The sequence below is a fragment of the Phragmites australis genome, chromosome 14 (assembly GCF_958298935.1).
Source record: "Phragmites australis chromosome 14, lpPhrAust1.1, whole genome shotgun sequence".
Lineage (NCBI taxonomy): Eukaryota > Viridiplantae > Streptophyta > Magnoliopsida > Poales > Poaceae > Phragmites > Phragmites australis.
The window spans coordinates 28,884,726-28,910,206 of NC_084934.1; the positions used below are offsets into that span (position 1 = coordinate 28,884,726).

The window sequence follows — 25,481 nt, forward strand, 5'->3', positions numbered from 1 at the left end:
ACCCAACGCCATTGCTCAAACCACCCTGCAACCTAGCATGTAGCGTATGCGAATTCAAACTCACCCCCAATCTCCCAAGCCCGAGGCAAAATCCATATATCACAATTCAGCTCACACTATCAATGTAATGGATACACCCATCTCACTACACTAGTTTTTTGAACCATTGACGTCCCAAATGTCGTATCGTATAAGTGAGTTATTTATGATCGAGCAGTCTAACACAAGATAAGTAATTTTTTTTAAGTATACGTTATAACGAATTAAACTCCACATGTCATAATTTCTTAGTTTTGTTATTGTTCTAGGAAGCGACAATATATGTCAATATGCTATAACAAATTCCGCACGTCAAAATTTATTGCCTGGAAGTGTTTGCTTTAATAATTGATGATGTACGCTTAAAGGATAGTCTGCAAATTAGTATGGCTTGCATTTTTGCTAAGTGAAAATAGGACATGACTTGATTTAGAATAAATGCTTACAATTATAATTTTTGCGAGGGGAAATTGTTATAGTTTAGAACATAATACTTGACTTTACTATTTAGAAGTCGCATACGCTGATATGCCAGTACGTTGAGCAAAATCCTCACGTCATAATGTCTTAGTTGTGTGTGTATATCTGTTTTAAGAAGTGATTATGTTTTCCTTTCATAAGGGATAGACATACTTCACTACACTAAATCTTCAAGCATCATCATCCCCAATGTTTTGTCGCTTTATACGTGACTTGTCTATGACTAAACAGTTTGATGCAAAACAAGCAGAAATTATCGATTATATATGTCATAACAAATACCACAAGCCACAATATCGTAGCAGTATTTGTTTTAAGGAACAACAATATATGCCATTCTAGCATAATAAATCCTGCTGGTCACAATTTCTCTGTTGCACTTGTTTCAGGAAGAGGATATGTGCTAAGGGATAGATTGAGTTCACTAACCCAATTTTCAACCATAGCCGTTGTAATGTTTTATCATATACACTGGTTGTTTGTGACCGATCAGTTTGGTACAAAAACAAGAAAAATGTCTCAAGTATACATCATACTCGCTCTAGCCACAAAAGAGTATCATTTAGACATCAACACGGTTAAAAATATACTACTTTGACCACTAATTACTAGTATAAAATATATATGCAAAATATAGTGAAGCTTATTTTGAAACTGCATTTCGAGACAATAATCATACAATTTTAAAAAGTTCAATCTAAATATTTAAGAAAATATGGATGGTCAAAATAGAATGATAAGGCTTGATTTATTGATCTAGACTAGATGCTTACTGTTAAGCTGCATAAGAAATCCGCTGCACAGATATTGCGCATTTTGGGTGCCAATAAAATAACTGATGGCTGTGTTGCTAAAGGTAGCATAGCCCAACCTCTAACTGCCACTAGTCTTCTATACTCTTCTGCTGAGCCATTTATACCCCTCTCTCTCTCTTGCTTCGCTCCTCAGCCCTCCGAAACCTTCTCTCTTCTCTCGCAGCAAACATGGTGCAACAGCAGCACAAAATCTACATCTTGCAGTTCAGGAAGGGCGAGCCGGAGCAGGAGGTGTCATGCAAGGTGTCTCCGCCCAAGGGCGGGGGTCGCCGCGTCATGTACTACTACCAGGACTACGGCGGCGGTGGCAAGAACGGCAAGCCGGTGCAGTCCAGGGCGTTCAGCCTGAGGCGCTTCTTGGCTATGCTCCTGCTCTCCTTACTCTGCGTCGGCACGATGTTCGTGGCGCCCGTGTCCTTCCTCTCCTTCGTGCACAGCGACGACGGAGGGGCGGCGGCGGCTGCGGCTGCGGCTGCAGCCACGGCCACGGCCACGCGGACCGGGCCGGCTGGGCCGTGCTCGGCCGTGGGCAACGATAGCCTCTGCTGCGACCGCACGTCCGAGCGCGCGGATATCTGCTTCGCGAGGGGGGACTTGCGCATGCACTCGGCGAGCTCGTCGTTCTTGCTTGTGTCCGGCAACTCGACGGCCGAGGAGGAGAGGATACGGCCGTACACGCGCAAGTGGGAGGCCAACGTCATGGCGACCATTGACGAGGTGCGCCTGCGCCGCGTGTCCCCAGGCGACGCCGCGCGGTGCGACGTGCGGCACGACGTGCCGGCCGTGCTGTTCTCCACCGGCGGGTACACGGGCAACGTGTACCACGAGTTCAACGACGGCATCCTGCCGCTGTTCGTCACGGCACACCACCTCCGGCGCCGCGTGGTGTTCGTGATCCTCGAGTACCACGACTGGTGGATCACCAAGTACGGCGACATCGTGTCCCGTCTCTCGGCGTTGCCGCCGATCGACTTCACCGCCGACCGCCGCGTCCACTGCTTCCCCGAGGTGATCGCCGGCCTCCGCATCCACGGCGAGCTGACCGTGGACCCCGCGAAGACTCCCGAGGGAAAGAGCATCGGCGACTTCCGCAGGCTCCTCGACGACGCCTACCGCGGTCGCATCCAGTTCCTCGAGCGCCTCGAGCGCCGGACCGCTCGCAAGCGCCACCGACGTGGCACTGTCCCCCGCGCGCAGCTCGCGCCCCCGAGGCACGCCGCTCATCAGGACAAGCCGAGGCTGGTGATCGTGTCGAGGACCGGATCCCGCGTGATCGAAAACGAGGCGGACGTGGCCGCGATGGCCGCGGACATGGGCTTCGACGTGAACGTGATCCGCCCCGAGCGCACCACCGAGCTGTGCAAGATATACCGCGAGCTTAACGCCAGCGACGCCATGGTGGGCGTGCACGGCGCGGCCATGACGCACTTCCTCTTCATGCGCCCCGGCAAGGTGTTCATCCAGGTGGTGCCCCTCGGCACGGACTGGGCCGCCGGCGCCTACTACGGCGAGCCCGCGGCGCGGCTCGGCCTGCGGTACGTCGGCTACAAGATCCTCCCCGAGGAGAGCTCGCTCTCCCGCGAGTACCCCACCGGTGACCCCGTGCTCACCGACCCCGCCGGCGTCGCGCAGCGCGGCTGGGACGTGACCAAGAAAGTGTACCTGGACCGGCAGAACGTCCGGCTCGATCTGGCGCGCTTCAGGGAGGAGCTCGTCAGGGCTCACCGGTACTTGGCCGCCGGCGGGAGGAGGAGGAGGCCAACAGCAAGTGTGTGAATGTGTGATCTGATCAATCAATCACTTTGGCCCGGTTTGATTAACCAACAACTCAACTTCACCTGCTGCTATAGTTTTTACACATTTCCCCTCTTTTTTTATACTAACTTGACCTGACAATTCTTTGCATTAGTTTGCGTTTGTCCTTGTACTCGTGATCGATGGTCAATTTACAGTCTGAACTTAATGTGCATACGTACCCAATAAAGAATCAGTGACAGTGAATATATGAGGGGAGACAAATTGCTGTTTGCAAAGCAAGAAAATTTCAGGCCCTGCTTGAAACGCGGGAATTTAACTATATTCTCACGGAGATTTACACTGTTTCCTACAAAATTTCCCCGAAACTATATTCACGAAGTTCTGGTTGGTGCTGCCAAGCGCCAACGGAGACAAACTGCTGCTTGCAAAGCAAGAAAATTCCAGGCCCCGTTTGAAACGTGGGAATTCGACTATATTCTCTACGAGATTTACACCTATTCCTATGAAATCCCTCCGAAATTATATTCACGAAGTTGGTGCGTGTTTGGCGTAGTGCCGTGGCACGACCGCACGAGGATCCATCTGAAATGCATGAAAGGATCGGTCACTGAAAGTGCAACGCTGGCTTGCGTACGAGCTTGGCAGGTTCAGGAGGGAGATGTGTTCCGTGTCTGCTCTCCCATTTCCAGCCAGCCTGCGCCGATCGGTCTTTTCTTTCCGTTGGTTGAAACAGGCTAATCAGCTTTCGTTAAGCGTCAATAAAGCCTGCTCATCAGTGGCCATAAAAAGCGTACGTCACCTATCAGAGTTGGACAACTCTAACGGAACAGGACCGCGGTGATGCATCAGGCATACCTTGTCACGCTTAAGCAACAGCTAGCTGATAACAGCACGATCACCACCCAACAGATTTTTTTTATGACCCGAGCCCTGTTTGTTACGTGGGAATTTTACACAAATCAGTTGTGAGAATTTTACGAGAATCAGTTCAGTTCCTTCAGTGATCGAAAAAAAAAGATTCTCGCGTTCCAAACAGGCAACTGTTCAGGCTCGAGCGGTGAGCTTCTAATCCTTTTTTTTTTAAAGATTGGAAGATGATTTTTCTGGATCCAAAGATGGCTGGCCCTGCCACTGACGTTGGCCCTACCCGTGCTCTCAAAGATGGCTGGATCCGTCACTGGATGGGATAGATAGCTCGTAGTCATAGCTGCTAAAATGCGCACCCATGATTGAGAGTAAGAATGACAATACGGGTATAAGTAGTGCTCATATATATACTTCTATTTATTAGTTGTTTGTCCACCCGTAAGTACATCTACGAACACCCTTATAAAAAGTTGGTCTCAAACTCGTTACCCACGGATACCCGTTACTTGCGGGTATTTTACGCATGGGACGACATGGCGGCGGTGGTGGCTGAGACATGACGATGGGGTGGGGTGGGGTGGGGCGGGGCGACAAGGCGGGGTGGCACGGGGAGACATGGGGTGGCAGCGACGAGACGAGGTGGGCTAGGGTGGTGTGACACGGGGCGGTGGTGGTACGGTGGGTGGGTCGAAGCAGGGTATTTATATGATATAAAAATATTAGGTTTAGAGATGGAATATTTATATGACGGGTATACGGATTTCACATGTATAAGTATGCCTTACCTATATCCGTATTTGTTTATACGTCGAGTAGTATTTTTTATCCATAAATATATTCGTGGGTACCATTTGCTATCCATACCCTATCTGAATATTCGAGTATTTATCCACTGATAAATGGTTAATTAGGATAAATTATCATCTATAAGATCATCTTCAACTATATTTTCTTTATTTGTTCTTTTTCTGATTCCTCTCTCCGTTTCCATTCTATTTATTTTCTTTCATCTACAACGACTTCATTTTGAAGTGATTCATGAAGGGAAATAAGAGAATCTCATACTGAAGGGAATAACTTTAAAAACCTCTTCGTAATATGAATCGTGAAGTGAAACTGTTGTAACGTTAAAAAAAAACAAAATTTTTTTTATAAAAAGATTCTAGACTCTGATGAAAATCGATTGAAAATGATCAAACCGGATGGGTAGATAGGTAGTGGAATCTCGCCATCCATCCATCCGGCGAGACGAGAAGAAGCTGCGAAAGTGGCTGGTGCCTGCTTCACTTGGTTCTGCAAGGGAAAGCGGCGCAAGCACCGTCTCCGGTCGTCCGCACGCGGTGGAATACTTGTGGAAAAATCGGACGGAGAAGCCGCCCGTCGAAATCGAGGCTCGGAATGGCTTCAGGCGCACGCGCACTGCTGGCTCCTGATGGCTTGGCATCCAAGGGCGCTTGATGCCCAAGATGACATCTGCTTCTGTTCTAGGCAGTGCAGTGTGCGGCAAGTCGAACCAGCACTTGTTTTTTTAGACGAACAAGCACATGTTATACTTTCAGTTCTGGGTTTCTTCTTCGACCAAGCATCTTGTCCGTGATGGCATCGTGAAAATAGGAGTATTTTGGGCGTTGGTTTAGCTCTCTCTTTTGTGTCTATATTAGAGATGTTCGGTGTTATCGTATGCTAATGTTTTTTCCGTAGTTTCTCGTCCCTCTGTTTTGAGTAAGGAGTGTACTTTGTTGTAATTTTTTTTATTCTTTAATGAATAGCCGAGATCCTGCCATCTTTTTGGGAAAAATAACATCTTGTCAGTTATCGGCTGCCAAGGTTCACAAGGACTGTAATCTTGACAAATTGTGCTATAATAAAGCTCTCGGATTCGCCTCAGAAACAAGAAGAGAAGAAGATTTGCTCTATTTTTTTAAGGGAAAAAAAGAGAAGACATTCTCTGTAGGCCCTTCGGCAGTGGGGAAACGAAGAGAAGAAAAGGAACGGGCCGAGAGCCCACGAAAAGCATGCATACCCTGAGCTGTCGAGCACCACATTACGGCCCAATAAACGAGGCCACGGCCCACAGCGCCGACCAAAAACATCCCCTCCCGCTCCAACAAAACAGCCCCTTCAGTCGCATTGTCCGTCCCCAACCCAAAGTGTCAAGCCCAACCAACTTTGCTTGCCGACTTTTTATTTTTATTTTTTTAAATCCGAAAATTACAAATATATACATCCGTTTTGAAATTTTACAAATTTATACTCATATCACATGCAACAAGTTTTTTTTTAAAAAAAAAATGCAGCCTTTCAACGCTCTCAAAGTTTTAAATATTGAGAGCATTGGAACCTTGCATTTTTATTTTGTTTTAAATTTATTACCCGTTGGAAGAGCGATATAAGTATAGATTACAAATTTTCAAATTTAACACATATATTTGCAATTTTTAGATTTTAAAAATATAAAAAAAAATCCTTGCTTGCTCGCGGCGGCTCATCAACCAAGCATTCATTAGGTACGGCCATAGCTGCCAACACAGCGGCGCGGGAGGGGGTCATGTGCGGGCGCGGCAACGCGGGAGCGGGCCAGCCGTGGACGAGGGGTCGATAGATGTAGGGGGTAAGAGAGGTGATTTAAGGACTTCTCAAAGAAAAGGAACCAAATGAGGAGTCGGTTGAAGACGATTTTTATCGTCGGCCCTCAAAAATAGAATAGGGGTTAGATGGGAGGTCGGTTAGAGATTCACTAAGGAGTCACATGTGTGTCATGACCCGGCTAACAGGAGGTCGATACAAAAGGAAGCAAGGCCAGTGGCTGGAGGCATCTAAGAATACAACCTGGAACAGACTCTCCTCTTCCCCGATCTTCTTCTTTCCCCGAGCTCTCCTTCGCTGATCCCATTCCCTCACTGCTGCTCTTCCTTCCCACTCATCTGCTCTCCTCATCTACGGCTCCAATCCTGCTCTAGCCTCCCTCTCCTCTTCACTGTATCTTGATTGAACCTGTAGACTTAAATACTTCTGTGACATTTGCAATTGAACTCTTGGTTGAGTGGATTTGAGTCTTTCTGTGTGATTTGATCGCTTGATTCACTGAGGAACGTGATGATAATGTGCTTCCTGTTTCACCGGCAACTGAGGGCATGCTAGAAAAACTTCCATCTGTCTCCAAATAAGTTATGTCATTGCCAGTACCGGTTGCCGGTCTTGGATCCTCCAAGCTCTCCAACTCATCCTCTGCAAATCTTGTTTCTAGTTTGACACGAACATTCTACTTCTTGCTGTGCTTCCTTTTGCGTTCCCTAATTGGAGGTGTCCTTGACTCAAAACCTTCGATACTAGATAAACAAACATTTCAGCTCCAACTGAAGCTCGCACAGTGCAGTGGCCATTGACAAGGTTCTTGTCCAGATGCAGTTCGATAGCATACTTGTGTGAGACATCTTGCAAAAAGGGTTAAGAAATAATCGATAAACTATACCTTTGACGCACTCCGAATTCATGATTGTTCATTGTGTTTAGATATATTCGAACACACAGCTGCAATGCCTCGTCTCAGAAGCAAACATGAAGCTAACCCATTTTGTATCTACTGGTGAAGCACAGTCCATGTTAGTGGCTCTGTGATTATATTGCCGCCGTAGATAATATCTCTTGTAATCATCAGTACACATGAAAAACACCTATCTCTAAAGATCCCAGCTTTTCTTTTCCTGGGTAAGACTGACGGTCCCAATTTGCTTATACCACCACACACATGAAAGAGGGAAAGGAAAACTTAACTGGCAAATTGCAGAGGAGGATGCACTTGAACGTTTTTTTTAGAGGGTACGTTGAGGACGTATACTATACACATATACCACACTCACACACTCGTGCATATCCATACACAGGTCAGAGTGAGATTAAAAGGCACGACTCTAACATATCCATACACACGTCAAAGTGAGATTAAAAGGCACGAGACCTCCAGATAGAGGTGAAAACGGTTCGTATAGTTTCCGACCGATCTCGGTTGAAACCGGAAACGAATAGCTTTTTTTCGAAATCGGTATTGGATATTTTTGGCTCGGAATCAGTATCGAATATTTTTTATGGAATCAGTATAGGAATCGACGTAGCAGTTTTCGATGAAATTGACATCGGCATCGGATATCCGGACTAACTGGGTTCGGATATTATCCGAAATCTATGGCTAAAACAACATTTTAATACTAAAAAATTCAAAACATTATTGAAATAATTATGATATTTTTTTTAAAAAAAATATGTTGTAAAAGATACTATAATCTAGCTCTAAAAAAATTCAACTCCAAATATGATCGGTTAAAAAAAAGACAAATTTCATTATACACAGGTAGCTAAATCAACTATCTTCTACATCACCAAAATTGTTTAGAATTTTTTATGATAATATCGATAGTGTTTTGAATTTTGAGAGCAAGAGAATAAAATATTTTTTATTTTTAAATGTGTCGCCCATTGAAAAGACAACATATTTACTTTTTTAAATAGGATACTTCTATCTCGATCTTAGCCACCATACGGGACGCTGATCAAGGACATAGACATGGTTGTCTAGTGGTTATCATCCTACTCGACAGTAGTGTTAGGGCGCTATTCTTATGGCGGTAGGCTCACATGAAGAAGATCATCTCTTCTATTTATGTATATGTTATCTTTAGTTTTTTTACTAGCTTTGTGAGTTTATAATAAACTAAGTTTAAATATGTGTACTAAGTTTAAGTATTATGTATCTGTGTGAACTTATAAAGTTATGATGAACTAAGCTGTATTGTTTTTTATCCAAGCGACTAAGTATATATATCTCAACTATTGCGTACTAACTTTTTAGTATAAATATGCCAATTGTTTATTTATGTTCTTACATATAATTTGAGTAGTTTTTCGTGTTTCAGTAAATACTCACCGGCCGTTTTCATTTTTGATCTTCGTTTCCGATATTATCCGTGATCATATTCGTATCCAAACTATCCGTATTCGAATCCGATTTTGATTAAAAACAAATAGTTTCAAATACAATAGAGCCCTATTCTGATCGATTCTGAGCCATTTCACCCCTACCTCTAGTGCATGGTAACACATAATACCACTAAATGCATACGCGTGTCTACCTAATTTACCTCGGACTAATTTTGAGTGCTACTGGGAAATACCACATGAGGCACGCAAAGTGCCGATCGTAGGTGTCGGTGTATTAGGAACCAGGGGTCCCTGAGTCCCGAGACCGGACCGGCCATCCGCCACATGTCACCATCCCGCGGGGTCCACCCTGCCGGGTAAGAAGAAACTAAGTCCTGGGGGAAGGTGCTCGGGGCCGTAGCCTCTAGGTTCCCGAGCACCCCGGTTCCCCGATGATCCGCAGAGTCCAAATACCGGGAAGGAAGTGCTCGGGAGAGAGTGTCCGGGGCTGCACGTGGCAGCCCCCGAGGACTCGGTTCCCCGAAGGTCCCACCGAAGTGCTCGGGAGAGAGTGCTCGGGGTTGCACGTGGCAGCCCCCGAGGACCCGATTCCCCGAAGGTCTCACCGAAGTGCTCGGGAGAGAGTGCTCGGGGCTGCACGTGGCAGCCCCCGAGGACTCGGTTCCCCGAAGGTCTCACCGAAGTGCTCGGGAGAGAGTGCTCGGGGCTGCGCGTGGCGGCCCCCGAGGACTCGGTTCCCCGAAGGTTCGCGCAAGATCATTCGACGACCCGAATGGTCCTATCGTCGGGGTGTCAGCCAGTCAAAGGCCCAATGCCGCATTTAATAGGCACGCGTGGCCTGACATCCTGACATACTGACATTCTCAGCTGCCCACGCCCCAGTGTCAGACCCTGCCATGCCCTGGCAGGGGGGGCGTGGGTCCATTAAATGCACGAGTCCCGTCCCGTTTCATCCGAGTGCCTCGGGATAATGTTGCCAGAATCGAAGCGCTCCGCCCGCCACCCTGCCCTGGCAGGAGAACAAGACAGGGTGGGCGCAGCGGGTACCTCTGTGGCTGCCCGGTGGGCCCCCTTTATGGCCCCCGAGGGCTTCCACAGTGGCAGGTGGTCGGATGCGCGCCGCATTTCTCCACCGCCCCTGTCACTTCGCCAAGACGAAATAATGACGCCTTTCTCCGTGGCACCTTGGCACTCGCACCCCCTCTTTCCCATTCAGGATATGTCGAGGTCGGCGCGCCTATAAAAGGAAAGGATGAAGAACACGTAAGAAGAAGAAGAAGCTCTCGGGAGACAGACCGAAAGTGTGTGGAAAAAGAAAGAGGACGCAGACGCTCGAACCCATTCAAGCCAAGCTAGAACACGAGAGCCTCAAGCTCTCTGTAAGCTGCTCTCTCTTGTACCCAGATACATCCTTGAAGAATTCCCTTCGAGGATAGATATAGCACTCACACATGAGTAGGGTGTTACGCCCCCGTGCGGTCCGAACCTGTCTAAACCCCGGTGCACCCATCTTTCTCGCACTAGGACGATCATCTCCCACCAGCCACCGCATTTATTTCTGTTTCCCGCTTATTTCCTAAACAAGCTCGCTCAGGATCATCCCCCCGGTCGAATCTCTAAAAAGGGGGTCTCTCGGGATCCCTGCGACAGGAGTTCATCCTCCGACAGTAGGGATTGAACTTGTGAGTGGCCGCTCGACCACACCGAACACTACCAACCGAGGTGAGGCTTGGTCCTCATGATGCACTTGATCATGTTCTCGAACGGTGTGGAGAGTGTAAGATGGATAATATCTATTGAGCTTCTAAACTAAGTATCATATTAAAAAGGGAAAACTGCAAACCCCCCCCCCCCAAAAGTCACTTGGATTTTGACTTTCCCCCCCAAAAGTTATTTTGTTGCAAAAAACCCCCTAAAAGTTTGACTTTGTTGCAAAAAACCCCCTAAAAATTTAAAAAACTAAAAAAATCATTCAAAAATTCTAAAAAAAACTAAAGACAATTCTAAGACCTTCTGTGAAATTTGTTTTCAAAAATAATATCCTTTGCATCATATTTCATGGAGAGGAAGTTTGGAAAAAAAAGATAAATGTGCAACTCATTTATTAACTCATGTTATTTTAACTTTTTCATGTCTACCATTATTTTTCCTACACAAATAATTGTTTAAGTAAACTAATAAAAGTGGTTTAACTAATTTTGGGGGTGTTATGGATTAGTTATGAATTAATCTATCTGTAACACATTTACTCAATTCTGCACGTTACAATAACTAATTCAAGATTTCATGTATTTTTACAAGATAGAGGATCATGTAAGAAGACTAGAAAATTTTGTTTCATGATTTTTGGATTAGTAAATAATTAACTATGCATTTAACTCGAATTAATAAATGAGTTGTAAGTTTTTCTTTTTTTTCAAACTTACTCTCCATGAAATATGATGCAAAGGATATTATTTTTTAAAACAAATTTCACAAAAGTTCTTATAATTGTCTCTAGTTTTTTTTAGAATTTTTTGTGATTTTTTAATTTTTTTTTTGAATTTTTGGGGGTGTTTTTGCAACAAAATCAAACATTTGAGGGGTTTTTTTTGCAACAAAACAACTTTTGGGGGGGAAAGTCAAAATCCAAGTGACTTTTGGGGGGGTTTTTGCATTTATCCCTATTAAAAATAATAAGAGTTCTATAAAAGATAATTTACGGTTTCAGTTCTTAAAGTGATTCAATTAGATTGGTTCAATAAAAAAACTAAATAATAGGAGTTGAAAAAAATCAACTTTTTATTCACGTTTTTTATTAAATTTTCAAAAAAATCACTTTGGGAAAGAAGAGTTCTGACAAACGGTCCTAGGTCGAGTGCGTACCACCGTGGCACACATTTCCAGGAGGCACGTGCCACGACTTGCTTGACGGGCCACAACGAGATTGAAAGAGGAAAAATATTCACGGCGGACTGTTTTCTAAAACAAAAATCTCCTCGGGAGACGAGGAGCATCGCATGGTTTGATGATTCGATGAGAACCAGTACGCCGGAAACGACAGTGGTGAGGTGGGGGCGGAGGGGCACAACAAACAAGGATGTGAGGAACCAACCAACCAAAGCCCGCCTGCTCGAGCCTTCGGCGATCGATCGGCAGCCACCGCGAGCACGTATCCCACCCATCTCCCCCGTTGGCTCCTGCCTCCTGCGCCCTCCCTCACCCACCCAACCCTATCCATCCATCCATCCATCCGCTCTACACCCTCCGCCACCAAGGCAACAGCAGCCAGCCAGCCAGCCGCCTCTCGCCTCCCTCCCCTCTCCCGCTCGCGATGGCGGTCACGCGCTTCGCCGTGGCCGCCGCCCTCTCGGCCGCCCCGCCCTCCTCCCGCCGCCGCCGGGTCGCCCTCCCCTCCTCCTGCCGCCTTCTCCCTGCCGCCCGCGCACCGAAGGCGCTGCGCTCCGCTGCTGGCCCCGCCGCCGGCGCGGTTGACGAGGATGTCCCCGCCTCGCCTCCCTCAGGTGCGCCTCACCTCTTGCTTCCGCCGCTTTCGGACTTCAGATTGGATTGTCCTCAAACTGCGACTTGCTCTTGCAATAGACGATAGGATACTCGCTTAGCCGCATTTGATCTGGGAGCGGTCGAAGTAGCGGTAGGTTACTATTAGTGGAGCTCAGAGGGAAGCGATGTGAAGTGGATGATCGATTGGTTGTTCTTGCAGATCGGGTGGAGAACCTGGTGATCATCGGTTCCGGCCCAGCCGGGTACACTGCTGCGATTTACGCTGCCCGGGCGAACCTGAAGCCCGTCGTGTTCGAAGGGTACCAGGTGGGTGGTGTCCCTGGTGGGCAGCTGATGACCACGACTGAGGTGGAGAATTTCCCTGGTTTCCCAGATGGTATAACCGGGCCTGATCTGATGGACAGGTAAAAGTGTTCATTATCCAGCTATTTGAATCGATTTGATAGTGCCATGTTGCCGTACTTACATCATCACGGGGGCATTGATTAAACCAGAATACGGAAGCAAGCAGAACGCTGGGGTGCCGAGCTTCACCAAGAGGATGTTGAGTTTGTGAATGTAAAGAGCAGCCCATTTGTTATTCGTAGTAGCGATCGTGAGGTACACGCTTTTGTGCTCTTCCTCTTGTTCCTCCATAATCTGTTTTGGACCAAGGTAGTTTTGCATGTTTATTATGTGGCTGTTCAATGGTCACTAGTATGATCTAATGATTTAATAAAAAACAAAAACTATAGTCAATAAATAAGGAAAAAAAACAAAGGAAATTTTGTAAAAAAAAGAGAAAGAATATAAGGATACAAGATAGATTTTTTAGCTCTTGAGTCAATGCAGTGTTTTATATGGTTTACTTAATCAGGTCGTACACTATTGTCTAGTCTTATGGTTTACGTTTATGACTGGCCTCTTTAGTTTTTCTGCTATCTGTGTCTTGTATGTACAATATATACTCATTTGATGTTGCAATCAGCCAATCACCTGCCATAATGCACACAAACTACTTTATGCATGTTTTCTCTGCACTTATTTCAGTGTCATATATAGGTGAAATGCCATAGTCTAATCATTGCAACTGGAGCTACGGCTAAGCGCCTCCGGTTGCCTCGTGAACATGAATTTTGGAGTAGAGGTATCAGTGCATGTGCAATATGTGATGGAGCATCGCCGTTGTATAAGGGTCAAGTTCTTGCAGTTGTTGGAGGTGGTGACACAGCTACAGAGGAAGCAATATATTTGACAAAATATGCTTGCCATGTTCATTTACTTGTTCGAAGGAATCAGCTACGAGCATCCAAAGCTATGCAGGACAGGTAAATCAATTTCAAGTCTTTCCCTAGAAAAGTTATATTCTGTTCACGTAAACATATTGCTGATGGATTGCCAGTATTTTTGGGCCTTAGGCTTTAGCACTTGTTAATTACTGGGAATGGTGGGTTGGTTTTCTCCTTTTAGCCACAGTAAATCTTGGTAACCCATATTTACCTTTTGGGTTATGATGGCATGGTAATATGCTGCATTGTAGTTATCGTACTTTAGCCCGCGTTAATTTAGATAATGCTTGACGCTGTTCACCAAGTTAGATAATAAAAATCATAGCATTGCTTGAGTTTTCATAGAACCTGCGGCCTGTCTTTGTTTTGGAACTTATATGTTATATGTAGATGAAGTTATTATGTTCTTTGGAGGATGTTAGCTCCTTTTCAGTCACATGAATATTAATGAGGTAAAACTTGAATTCCCTGGATGTTTGGTTAACAGGTTGATTATGGCGAATGTTTCAGAGTACTCAACAACCCCAACATAACAGTACATTTCAATACAGAAGCCGTGGATGTTGTTGGCAATGACAAAGGCCAGATGTCTGGTATTCAACTGAAGAGAATCGATACAGGAGAGGAATCAGTTCTTGAGGTGAAAGGTCTATTTTATGGCATAGGACATACTCCAAACAGTCAGCTGCTACAAGGTCAAATTGAACTTGACAGTGCTGGCTATATTTTGGTTAAAGAAGGTTCAGCGAAAACTTCAGTTGATGGTGTATTTGCTGCTGGTGATGTGCAGGTAACCCCATCTTTCACCTACTGTATGGGACTTCTACATGGTTGCAACTTGCAACCTATCGTATTTCACTATTTATTGAACTTTGGACTAAATCGTGTTGTAGTTTATACACGCTATTGTCATCAGCATGTCATATCTTTGATATCACATAGCATATCATTTATTGATGGATCAAGAAGGAAACCTTGCCTCTTAGTGTCCAGAAAATCCTCAGTACAAATTACAATCTACGTTGTGCTAGATATGTATTTGTGAAATCGAGATATCCTTGTGAATCTTTTAGCCATTCCATGACCATTTTGGTTTTTATGCTTCACTAGTCTGTACATGCAGGATCATGAATGGAGGCAAGCCGTTACTGCAGCTGGATCTGGATGCATAGCCGCTTTGTCAGTTGAAAGATACTTAGTTGCCAATGATCTTCTTGTTGAATTTCACCAGGTATTATTACTTTTTCTCACAGCATCTGTTTCTCTATGGCTAGCTTTGTCGTCATTATTTCAATGGAGGTTGGCTGTCCAATCTTAGATCACTGGAACTACAGTACCATGAACAGCTGCAGTCATTTGTTCTGTTGACTTTTTTTCCAGATATTTCTAGTCTCCTGGTCACCATATATTAGCATTGCCATACCATGTAACCACATTGGAAATTTTCCATGTATGAAATTCGGAGTTTAGACTTTTCGTCATTATGTTACATAGCTAGGTGAAGTTGTGAATGGTGACACGAGCTATTACCCATCTTCTGTACATGCATACTTAATGCACCTTTAGCACCTTTTGTTGGCTATCTAGTAACCGATCAAGCTTACAAGGTACAGTTCTTTGTTCTAATTTGTTACTAAATTGCAGCCTGTTCGCGAAGAAACAAAGAAGGATGTTACAGACAAAGATGTTGAAATGGGCTTTGACATTTCTCACACAAAACACAAGGGACAGGTATTTACGCATAGTTTGGCTCATATGACACAAATATTGATGTGAAAACTGATCCTAATGTTTCCTTTTTTGCAGTATGCACTCCGCAAAATATACCATGAGAGTCCACGGCTTATTTGTGTTCTATATACGTCTCCCACATGTGGTCCCTGCAGAACCTTAAAACCAATTTTGAGCAAGGTTAGTTCCTGAAAGTTGAGATTGAACTCTGAACATCATGAGACGTCATTCTAAATAAATAAAGTGGGCCTTGATAATCAGATTTTTTTTACAACTACATAACTATAAATCTGGAAACAACTTTACTTTCTACCCTGCACAGTTTCTCTTGACCATTGTGTGTTTATAGTGACAATTCAGACATCCAGTAGCAATTTGTATCTGCTAGGAGCATGTTGGAGCTCATTTCTCTGATCTAGAAATAAATACCAAATACTTAAAGAAAGGCTAAGCCAAGCAAGCTAAGGATTCAAGGTCCCAGTACTCATATTTTGTTGGTTTATTTTTAGGTCTTATCTTCAACACAACCTATCAATCATTTAAAAAAAATCCCCCACAATGGTAGGAACTCGGAACACCACTTGGCTGTTAGAAATTAAAATCAATAGTTGCTTGACTAACATTGTGTGCGGCACTGCAACTGCCACTCACTTGCTGATACTGTGCTACAGAAGCTCTCATTCTAACAGCTTACAGCTGTTCATGTGTTAGTTTGGTTGTTTATTTTGTTACTTGCTAATAGATGATGTTTCTTCCAGGTCATAGATGAGTATGACGAATATGTTCATTTAGTTGAAATTGACATTGAGGAGGATCCTGAAATTGCAGAAGCTGCAGGCATCATGGGAACACCTTGTGTTCAATTTTTTAAGAATAAAGAAATGATCAGGTTTGCCATATTTACATGGATTGGTTTGGCTAGCTCTCTTGCTATAAGATCTGTTCATGTTTGTGTCTATCTGTTCTCTTCTAGGAAATGTTAGATCATATATTTCGTAAAGAATGCTGAACTAAACTTACTAGCCTAAGACTCATCTTTGCTAAATATTGGGGCTACTTTGATATATGTGTCTTTTATTGTGCTTGGTCAATCTTTGCGCTCCATCTTTGCAAAAAAATTATATGTTTTACATCATTCTTCACTTTTCAAGTGGAAGCTTTGGTAACAAAAAAGACAATCTAGTCATGAATGCTGCACTTGCAAAAAGTTGCAATGGCAGATCTTATAGTACTAAATAGCGTTGGTAGCGGCCACAATAGCGATCCGAGGTAGCGGTCAAAAATAGCATATTGGAACTTAGCGGCGCTATAGCGCTTCTCAAGCTGCTATAGCGCTTGTAAGACTGCTTTAGCGGCCGCTATTTAGTCATGGTAGCGGTTCATTCCTAGCGCATTATTTCTTTAAAATTTAAAATTTTAACTTTTGTTGTATTATTACCTTGTTGTATGTACAAGTTATGCTTCTAAACTATAAGTTTTAGTTGACTAGTCTATTTTGCATGATTTTTATGATGGGAGAAAGTCATAATATATACACTATTACAAAAAAAAACTAGGTGTTTTTAAATACCGCAATTGGAGCTTAGCACCCGCTATATTTAGGTGTATCTGCTATCAACTACCCTGATGCCAATCTGCTACAGCCCCGCTATCCACCATTTATTTCCTTGATAGTGCATTAGTACCGCAGCCCTTGCATCCAGAGTTCCAGACACAAGCTGGACCTGAGACATGTCATGAAAATGAGGCCAAATCACACAAATAATTCATAGCACTTATGTTTTCTCTTGATATATTTTCTGGTGAGGTTCTCCAACTAAAATGTTCAAAGCCAGCTCCTAATTATAATCATACAATGGAACTACCCTCGAGTATGTGAAACTTCTTTGACGCCACTGAGTGCATTGGAAATCCTTTGGTGCGAGTTGTATATGATGTCATAGGTAAACCCCTCTCATCTTTGGTGATCTTGGAACACGCAGGACTTTCTCTGGTGTGAAAATGAAGAAGGAATACCGGGAGTTTATTGAGTCGAACAAATGAGGTGAAAATGAAGAAGTAATAACGGTTCTTTTGCCCTCTTTAGATGCCGCTCTGGTGGTCAAATTTTGGTCAGAAGTTTCAGATGAGCCTTGATTAGTGCGATGTCAAAGGAAATTTGCCAATAGCTCATATTGGATTCAGCAGCACAAAATATATTGTTTGTTGTACACAGCCTGTGGAGTTGATCCCCTGCTGATCACTGCCTTAACAATGTGCAAGCTTCTTTATAGATTTATCCTCCATTAATCTTCAGGATATACTCGATAATGTATCATTCTATTATGATTTTCTTTTTGGAAATGATGCTAGGAACTTTGGCGCTCAGCGGAAGAGTGAGGGTGGGCACTGGTTAGACTATTCGATGGCCTTCTCTACCAACGAGCTATGATCTCCTGCAACCGCAAGCCATCTCCCTCCTAATCGCTCGCCGGACCCCGCCCGACAACCATCCCGCCGCCGTTTTCCGCGTCCACAGCTCTTGAGAAAACAGATGAACACGCTCGTCTCCCGTCGCTCCGATGCCGTCTCCCGTCTCATCAGCCGCCGCCGCCGCCTTGAGGAAACAGATGACCATGCAACCGGACCCCGCCTGTCGCCCGAGACGAGTCACCACACCTCGCGCCAGGACCCCACACACGACACGGAAACGAAACCAGCGCACGCATGTAGGCGGGCGGCATCCGCTTCCAGATCCTTAGTTTATCCGCCACCCAAAACCGGCGAACCGACCTACCGCCCCGTCGGGCCAGCCAATGCCCACCTCAAATAACTCCCCGCCTCCGGCCGCGGCCCCACCCGGTGGCCCAAGAAAAATAACGTGCCCGCACGTCCACACGCCACCGCGCGGCCACCGCCGCGAGCGTCCCCCGAAAAACGCAGCGAAACTAGCGGAAAAAAACGGGCGAAATCCCCACCGCCTCACGCGCCGCGGCATCGGCGGCGTCTCCCACCGCGGCAATGGAGGTCGCCTCCTCCTCTTCCCCGTCGCCTTCCCAGCAGCCGACCGCTTCCTCCAAGCCGGCCCTCCGGCTCAACCCCGCGGCCGTCCTCCTCCGCCGCCTCCCCACCCCGACCCCGACCACGGCGACCCCCGTCACCGCTGCCCCCCGACGGCCCAGCGGCGGCGCGACCAACGCGCTCGCCGCCTTCCTCTCCTCCCTCCTCCCTCGGCGCGAGCGGCCGCCAAAACAGCCGGACCCCGCCGCATCCGCCTCCGCCTCCGCGGCGCGGAAGGCGGCCAAGGCGGCGGCAGAGGCGGAGGCTGAGGCGCGGCAGCTAGTGGGTTGCGCGGTGCCGCTGTTCCGGCCGTACGTGGCGCAGCTGCCGTGGCACGGCGGCGCGCGGGCGTGGCTGTCGAAGCTGTTCCCGCGCTACGGCCACTACTGCGGGCCCAACTGGTCCAGCGGCAAGGAGGCCGGCTCCGTGCTCTGGGACCGCCGCCCCGTCGACCACCTCGACTTCTGCTGCTACTGCCACGACATGGCCTACGACACCCACGACCAGGCCCAGCTCCTCCGCGCCGACCTCGCCTTCCTCCGATGCCTCGAGGGCAGCCGCCAGACCCCCGCACGCGACGGCGTCGCCGCCGCCGCCATCTACCGTGCCATGTGCATCTTCGGTAAGTTGCCCAATTCTTGTGCCGGTATGCGCAGGTTCGTTGCATCCAGAATGAACCTAAGATCGGTGCGGTGATGCGCGTGCAGGGCTCAAGACGATTCTGATCCCTTACCGGACGAACCTCGTGCGGCTGCAAACCGGGCCGAATTACAACGACGCCTTCGCCGATTTCGTGAAGAGAGTCGCGTCGTCGTCGGGCAGGCCGACCGGCGACGAGAAGCAGCGATTTTGAACGGATTTGCTCCCCTATTCCTTGCAAGGTGGCGGATGGCACTGAATTCATTGGGGAATGAGATAGTACTAGTAATTGTCCCTAGCGTGAGTTTTGATCCGCATATGCCGAGGGAACTTTATGTTCTATCTAATTGGGTAATTGTAGCAAACAACTGATGAGAAAGTTGGGATTTTTACTGTGAATATAGCCAATTTATAGCTTAGAACGTGATCATGTCAAACATTCAAATGTGCCTCTTTGCTGACTAGCTAAATGCAATTTAGAACAACAAGCATGCTGCTGGTTTCCTCCTGTCTTTGATGTGCAAATCTGAACTACTGTCAGAGAGAGAGAGGAATCCGAATTCATTTCATTCCAGTGTTCCAAATTACCTTGTTGCATCATTGACTGCATGTAATGGATGTTGTACTCGATCGGTTAAATGTGATTAAACGAGTGAATTGATGAGTTTCGGAACAGCTGGTGATAACTGAATCATCAGCATTGCAGCTCATCAGCGTCTTCCATCAGTACGCAGGACATGCTAGAATCAGTCCACCAAGTCAGAAAGTGGCGCAATCTTCCAAACAAACAACTATAATCCCTTGATTATCTCACGGGACACAATCTTCCAAACAAATATCATCGCCTGATTCATCTTACCAGACGCAAGCGGCGGGGCAAAATAAGCATGGCGTGATACCAGACGGCGGCGGGGTCGGTCTTCTGAACTAAACTTGGGGCAGCTTCCGAGCACAACGACGTGTGGTGATCCAGCAGGGTAAACTGTACGACCGTGCGGTTGAGCAGCGCGGCGTTCCGGAGATCGCACACCTGGTTACTGCAGCTGTGTGGCGTGTACCGCAGAAATCTCTCGCCCTCGAGATCCTTCGAGACTACACCGGTGTGCCCCGCCGCCACCGGAGGCGGATAAGGGGAGGATGGAGCAAGCATGGATGAGTAGGCGGAGGAAAGGAGGAGGAGCACATCGACGGCCAGGAGGAGGGGCAGGAGCGACTGAACGATCTGCCTGCACCACCGGGTGCAGCTCTCCGGCAAGTCCTTTCGTCGGCGGCGGACGGGAAAAGCAGCCATGCCCATGGCCCATGGGAATAGAGGGGTTTCTGCAAATATTTGGATCCTGAGAATAATCGTGATCCAGATTAGGGGGTTTATATAAGTATTTGGATCATGAAGACTAATCGTGATTCAAATTAAAGGGTTTTATGTAAATATTTGGATCACGAGGAATAATTGCGATCCAAATGGGGTGGGGGGGGGGGGGCTGAGTTGAAAAATGTTTTGACCGCGGTCTACCCTGAGCATGCTTATAATCCGTCAGATCAAAGCTGTGCGATCTAGATTTAGGCCCTATTTGTTTCAGCTTCGGATTCTGGCTTTCAGCTTTTATAATCCGAAGCTGAAACAAACAGACAGCTTTTGGTTATAGCTTTTTAAAATCTGCTGGTTGGATTGTGAGAATCTGAGAAGCTGATTTTCCTCAGCTTTTGATAGATTGTGAAAGTCCATTTTACTAAACTGTCCATTAAATTTTTTTAGAATCTACAGTCTAAAAGTTTTTCACAATCCAGTTTTTCACAATCCAGCTTTTAACAATCCAGCTTTTATAAGCTGCTTTTCAGAATCTCTAGCTGAAACAAACAGGCCCTTAGCTATGGCCCAAGACGACAGGTCCAAGTCCTGGCCCGCGACCTCACCCGCTCCGCCGCTCATCCTCCGATCGCTGACGGGCCGCCACCCGACGTCGACGGCAGGCCCGGATGCTTCCGCCGCCCGTGTCCTGTACGGAGAACCCATTCGGCGTGAAGGCACTCTAGGGTCTTCACCAGCTTCAGCGGAGGACGCGAGCGAGATGCACGAGGGGCCACTGACCAGAGGCTGCGCTCCCATCGCCGCAAAAGCCCAGCGCCGGAGCCGAGCACTGGAGAAAGAGGCGTTCGCTTGGACCACAGCGGCTGACTACGCCTTCGACGCGCTGAAGCGTGCCCTGACGGAAGGACCGGTACCACAGTTGCCGGACTTCGATCGCGGCTTCGTCATCGACTGCGACGCCTCCGGAGCCGGATTTGGTGCTATGCTACACCAAGGCGGTGGCTCCATCTCCTTCTTCAGCCGGGCCGTTGCTCCCAGGGTTTAAAAATTCCTCTGACAACCGACATACGGAGGTTAGGGATTTCACGAAATTCATGAAATTCGGTGAGAATTTGGTCGAATTCATTTGGTCGAATTGGTTTCACCGTGATAAAAAATGGCTGAATCGATCGAGCGAAACCGACTGTATTTTTCGCATTGACCGCATTTTAGTCGAATTAGTCCAAAACCTTTTGAATTTCTAGATTTACCGAGAGCATTTGTTGAATTTCATAAAGTTCAAGAAAAACAAGAAAAATCGTAAAAATTCAGAAAAAAAGATAAACAAATATGGCATGACATTTGTTATATTTTGTTTAATCTCTACCATCTACTCCACACATATTTCATACATAAAGTGTCATTCCATTGTAAATCCTTTTCTATTCGACGAATGTCACAATTCCATTTCTATTTTATATGATTCGGTATGTGTGGTTTGGAATCATTTTGCTAGTTCTAAAATCATGAAACTACTTTTTGTGTAAAAAATAAAAATATATGACAACAATAAAATTCATCACAAACTTTATCACTCACCCCATCCAGCTGAGTCGAAACAGGCCATTTGCACTGTGCATTCGGCCCGTTTCGGTCTTTTTTAATCCATCAATGTTTCAGCACATATTTTCTGATGCAAACGTCATTTTTTTATTTTCTTTTCACATATAGCCTTAGAATTGTCTCTAATTTTTTTATTTTTTTCAAATATAATTTAATTTTTTTGAATTCAATTACAAATTTCGATCGTATTACAAAACCGGACCGCACCGAATTGACCGAATTTCACGGTTTTCGACCAATTTTGTCGAATTTGCGAACCCTAGTTGCACCGCACCACACGAAGCTCCCCGCTTACGAGTGGGAACTTAACGGCCTCGTCAAGGCGGTGTGGCACTAGCGCCCTTACTTGTGGGTGCGCTCCTTCACCGTGCAGACCGATGCCTCGACCAACGGCTATCCATGATTCCTCAGCACACGTGGTTGTTCAGCTATGATTTCACGGGGCAGAAGGGAAAGTTCTACAACATGGTGGGCACACACCCTCTACGTCAACTATGCATTTGTGTTGAGATTCATGCTGGAAGGTTAGATGAAAAAATATGATAGTAGATGAGAGAATCAATGGATAGATGAGAGGGATAGATGGTCGAGACAGAGGGTGTGTGCGCATCACGTTGCAGAGTTGCATCCCACACCAGAATTCCACCGCAGATGCCTTGTCGTGTCAGGACGAGGACGCCATCACCACGCGTGCCCTCTCCATGTCGGATTTCCAGCTATTCGACGAGGCCTAGCACGAGGTGGCAACTCTGCCTGAGGTGGTGGCCAAGACAGCAGAGATCAGTGCAGGCCCAACCAGCTCATTGTGGTCGCTCGTCGATGGCTTCGTTCTCCACGGCGGTCGCATCATTGTCCCTTCATCGTTTGCCTTGTGGCCCCAAATTCTAGAGGTGGCACACGGGACGGGGCACGAGGGCATCCAGAAGACGCTCCACCGGCTGCGTGCATCCTTCTACAAACCCCATGTGACACAGCTGGTGCATGACTTCGTCTAGGAATACTTTGTTTGTCAGCGCTACAAAACAGAGCACCTCCACCCCACTGGTTTGCTGTAGACGCTGGAAGGGACCGCGGACCGTGTGGTTCGACATCGCTCTGGATTTCGTGGAAGGTTTCACCAAGGTCGGCGGCAAGACCGTTGTCTTGACCCTCGTTGACCGTTTCTTCAAGTATGCGCACTTCATCATACTCGGGCACCCTTACACCGCCATGTCTGTCACCCAAGCCTTCTTCGATCAGATCGTGCGCCTCCGTGGGATTCCTTATTAAATTGTGAGCGACCGCGGCACGGTCTTCACGAGCATGTTCTGGACAATGCTCTTCAAGTTGGTCGGCGTCAAGCTCCAGTTAGTCAATCGGAGGTCATAAACCGCATCCTTGGTGCCTACTTGCGCTGTCTCACCGGGGATCGTCCGCGGAGCTGGCTGCGGCTGAATTCTGCTACAATAGCTCTTTCCAATCGACGTTGAAGGCTACACCGTCCCAGTTCATCTACGGCCGGGAGCCTCCTACCCTCATGTCCTATCAGCCGGGCCTTGCAGGGGTCGCTGCGGTGGACAAGCAGTTGCAGGACAGGGACGCATTCCTGGAAGAAATTCAAGACTACCTACTTCAGGCACAGGACTCGATGAAGCGTCAGTACGACAGCCACCACTGTGACATCCGGCTCGAGGTCGGCGAATGGGTGTGGCTAAGGCTGCAGCACCGCACGTCGGCATCCATCACCGACAAGTCGACTGCCATGCTTGCTCCGCGGCTCTACGGGGCATTCCAAGTGGCCGCGCGCGTTGGTCCAGTGGCGTATCGCCTCATTCTTCCACCCCGCGCCCGCGTTCATGATGTGTTCCACATTGTCTTCCTCGAGAGGTTCCGAGGTGCCCCGCCCGCTGAAGTGGTCCGCCCGCCGCAAATCAAGCACGGCCGGGTGCGCTCCCTAAACCAGCGGCCACGGTGTGTTCCCGCCTGAACCGAGGCACTTTGGAGGTCTTTTTTTTTTTTTGGAGCATAACGGGTAGCCTTCATTGATTCAACAGATCGTTACATAAAGAAGCCCGGACAAGAACCGGAGCTTCATGAAATCAGACAGAATTAGGAAGCTGATCAGCTGATCTTGCTAGGACATGAGCTACCACATTACAGCATCTACTAACATGGCTGAAAGAAAAAACAGAAGAACCTCTAGCTTGTTGCTTGATATCCTGAACTAGCAGACCCACACCAGATCGATCCTTGGAGTTCGATTGGAGCTTTTGTATGAGCGAGAGGCAATCAGAGGCAATAAGCACTTGATTATAAGGGAGGGGAGAGACAAAGTGGACTGCAAGCCTAACAGCAATCGCTTCTGCAAGCTCCGGTTCAGTGACCCCGAGAAAACCCTGCCTGCAAGCAGCCAGAAAAGAACCGTTATGGTCTCTGATCACTAAACCAATTCCCATCCGATTGGAATTTGCAAAAAGAGCGGCATCAACATTCACTTTAACCCATCCCTCCGGCGGTGGAGCCCAAAGCTTCGGCCTAGCAGGGTCACACCATTTGGAGACAACGGGTTTGTAAAGATGCATTATAATCATATCAACGTATGCTCGGATTTTCTCAAAGATGCGCAGAGGATGCACTTGGTGGCCGCCATTCCTGACACCATTCCTAGCCTCCCAAATATGCCAGAGATTGACTGTTAAGATTGTGGCTTCCTTCTCCATAGAGTCTGCCAAGAAGTCAAATAACCACTGCTTGGCTGAACAGAAACTTTGGAGGTCTTGGTGCAGTGGGTTGGCCGCAATCCAGCAGATGCCACATGAGAGAAGCTGATCGAGTTCACTCAGCAGTAACCAGAGTTTCAGCTCAAGGACGAGCTGTTTCACCAAGAGGGAGACTGCGCGGTACCAGATGCCCACAAGGCTGCCACAACCTGGCGCCGGAGCTGAGCATGGAGCCATACACACCATTCATCGCCTTGTTACTCTCGCCGCGAGGAGGAGAGGATGGCGACGACGATCTGGCCAGCCTGCTCGCCTCCTCCCGCTTGCGTACACGCAGTTGGTTTGGGTCCTAGTGTTTTGTATCGCGGTTCATCTGTTCTGTGTTAAGTCAAGGCAAGGCAAATCTTGGTTGGCTTCATTTCGATCAAAATTTGGCATTAAAAACAACGGGCTAGGATCTGTTGATCAAACGAGTAAAATGATGAGCCTCCAAGCAGCAGATGAGATCGTCGCACAGCACATGATAACTGAATACTCGTCATTGCATAATTATTAGGGGTAAACAAGGGCATGCTTCCTATGATGCATGATATTTTCTTCAAGAAAAGGAATACACATTGAGGACCTATTTGTTTGAATTTCTGTTTTTGGCTTTTTTGAAAAGTTATGTTTTTTACTTTACTGAAAAGCTATTTTTAAATGCTATTTTTAAATTTTAGCTATTAATTTTTACAACATTTTTTTACTTCTCATTCTTACAGAAACTATTTTTCAACAAATCTATTTATTTAGACTT

General features: G+C 46.7%; 3 protein-coding genes across 3 annotated transcripts; all 3 read left to right on the forward strand.

Moving 5' to 3' along the window:
- The first annotated feature begins 1,380 nt into the window (after positions 1 to 1,380).
- LOC133891360 (xylan glycosyltransferase MUCI21-like) lies at positions 1,381 to 3,353 on the forward strand. The gene has a single exon (XM_062332072.1). It carries the CDS (start codon positions 1,503 to 1,505, stop codon positions 3,108 to 3,110), a length of 1,608 nt encoding a protein of 535 aa, XP_062188056.1. The 5' UTR covers positions 1,381 to 1,502; the 3' UTR covers positions 3,111 to 3,353.
- An 8,543-nt stretch (positions 3,354 to 11,896) lies between these two features.
- LOC133890139 (thioredoxin reductase NTRC-like) lies at positions 11,897 to 17,740 on the forward strand. The gene is made up of 10 exons (XM_062330584.1): positions 11,897 to 12,397; positions 12,598 to 12,802; positions 12,893 to 12,998; positions 13,440 to 13,705; positions 14,177 to 14,456; positions 14,790 to 14,897; positions 15,311 to 15,397; positions 15,473 to 15,577; positions 16,156 to 16,286; positions 17,380 to 17,740. Exons 1-10 carry the CDS (start codon positions 12,208 to 12,210, stop codon positions 17,438 to 17,440), a joined length of 1,539 nt encoding a protein of 512 aa, XP_062186568.1. The 5' UTR covers positions 11,897 to 12,207; the 3' UTR covers positions 17,441 to 17,740.
- A 116-nt stretch (positions 17,741 to 17,856) lies between these two features.
- On the forward strand, positions 17,857 to 19,427 carry LOC133890140 (uncharacterized). The gene is made up of 2 exons (XM_062330585.1): positions 17,857 to 19,058; positions 19,144 to 19,427. The coding sequence occupies exons 1-2, from the start codon at positions 18,398 to 18,400 to the stop codon at positions 19,287 to 19,289; spliced, it is 807 nt and encodes a 268-aa protein (XP_062186569.1). The 5' UTR covers positions 17,857 to 18,397; the 3' UTR covers positions 19,290 to 19,427.
- Positions 19,428 to 25,481: the final 6,054 nt, after the last annotated feature.

Excerpts from the sequence above, each read along its gene's own strand:
- LOC133890140 (XM_062330585.1), top strand. The coding sequence starts at position 18,398 with ATGGAGGTCGCCTCCTCCTCTTCCCCGTCGCCTTCCCAGCAGCCGACC. Across the intron at positions 19,059-19,143 it reads CCGTGCCATGTGCATCTTCG|GGCTCAAGACGATTCTGATC; the intron begins GTAAGTTGCCCA and ends ATGCGCGTGCAG.
- LOC133891360 (XM_062332072.1), top strand. The coding sequence starts at position 1,503 with ATGGTGCAACAGCAGCACAAAATCTACATCTTGCAGTTCAGGAAGGGC.
- LOC133890139 (XM_062330584.1), top strand. The coding sequence starts at position 12,208 with ATGGCGGTCACGCGCTTCGCCGTGGCCGCCGCCCTCTCGGCCGCCCCG. Across the intron at positions 12,398-12,597 it reads CCCCGCCTCGCCTCCCTCAG|ATCGGGTGGAGAACCTGGTG; the intron begins GTGCGCCTCACC and ends TTGTTCTTGCAG. Across the intron at positions 16,287-17,379 it reads AAGAATAAAGAAATGATCAG|GACTTTCTCTGGTGTGAAAA; the intron begins GTTTGCCATATT and ends TGGAACACGCAG.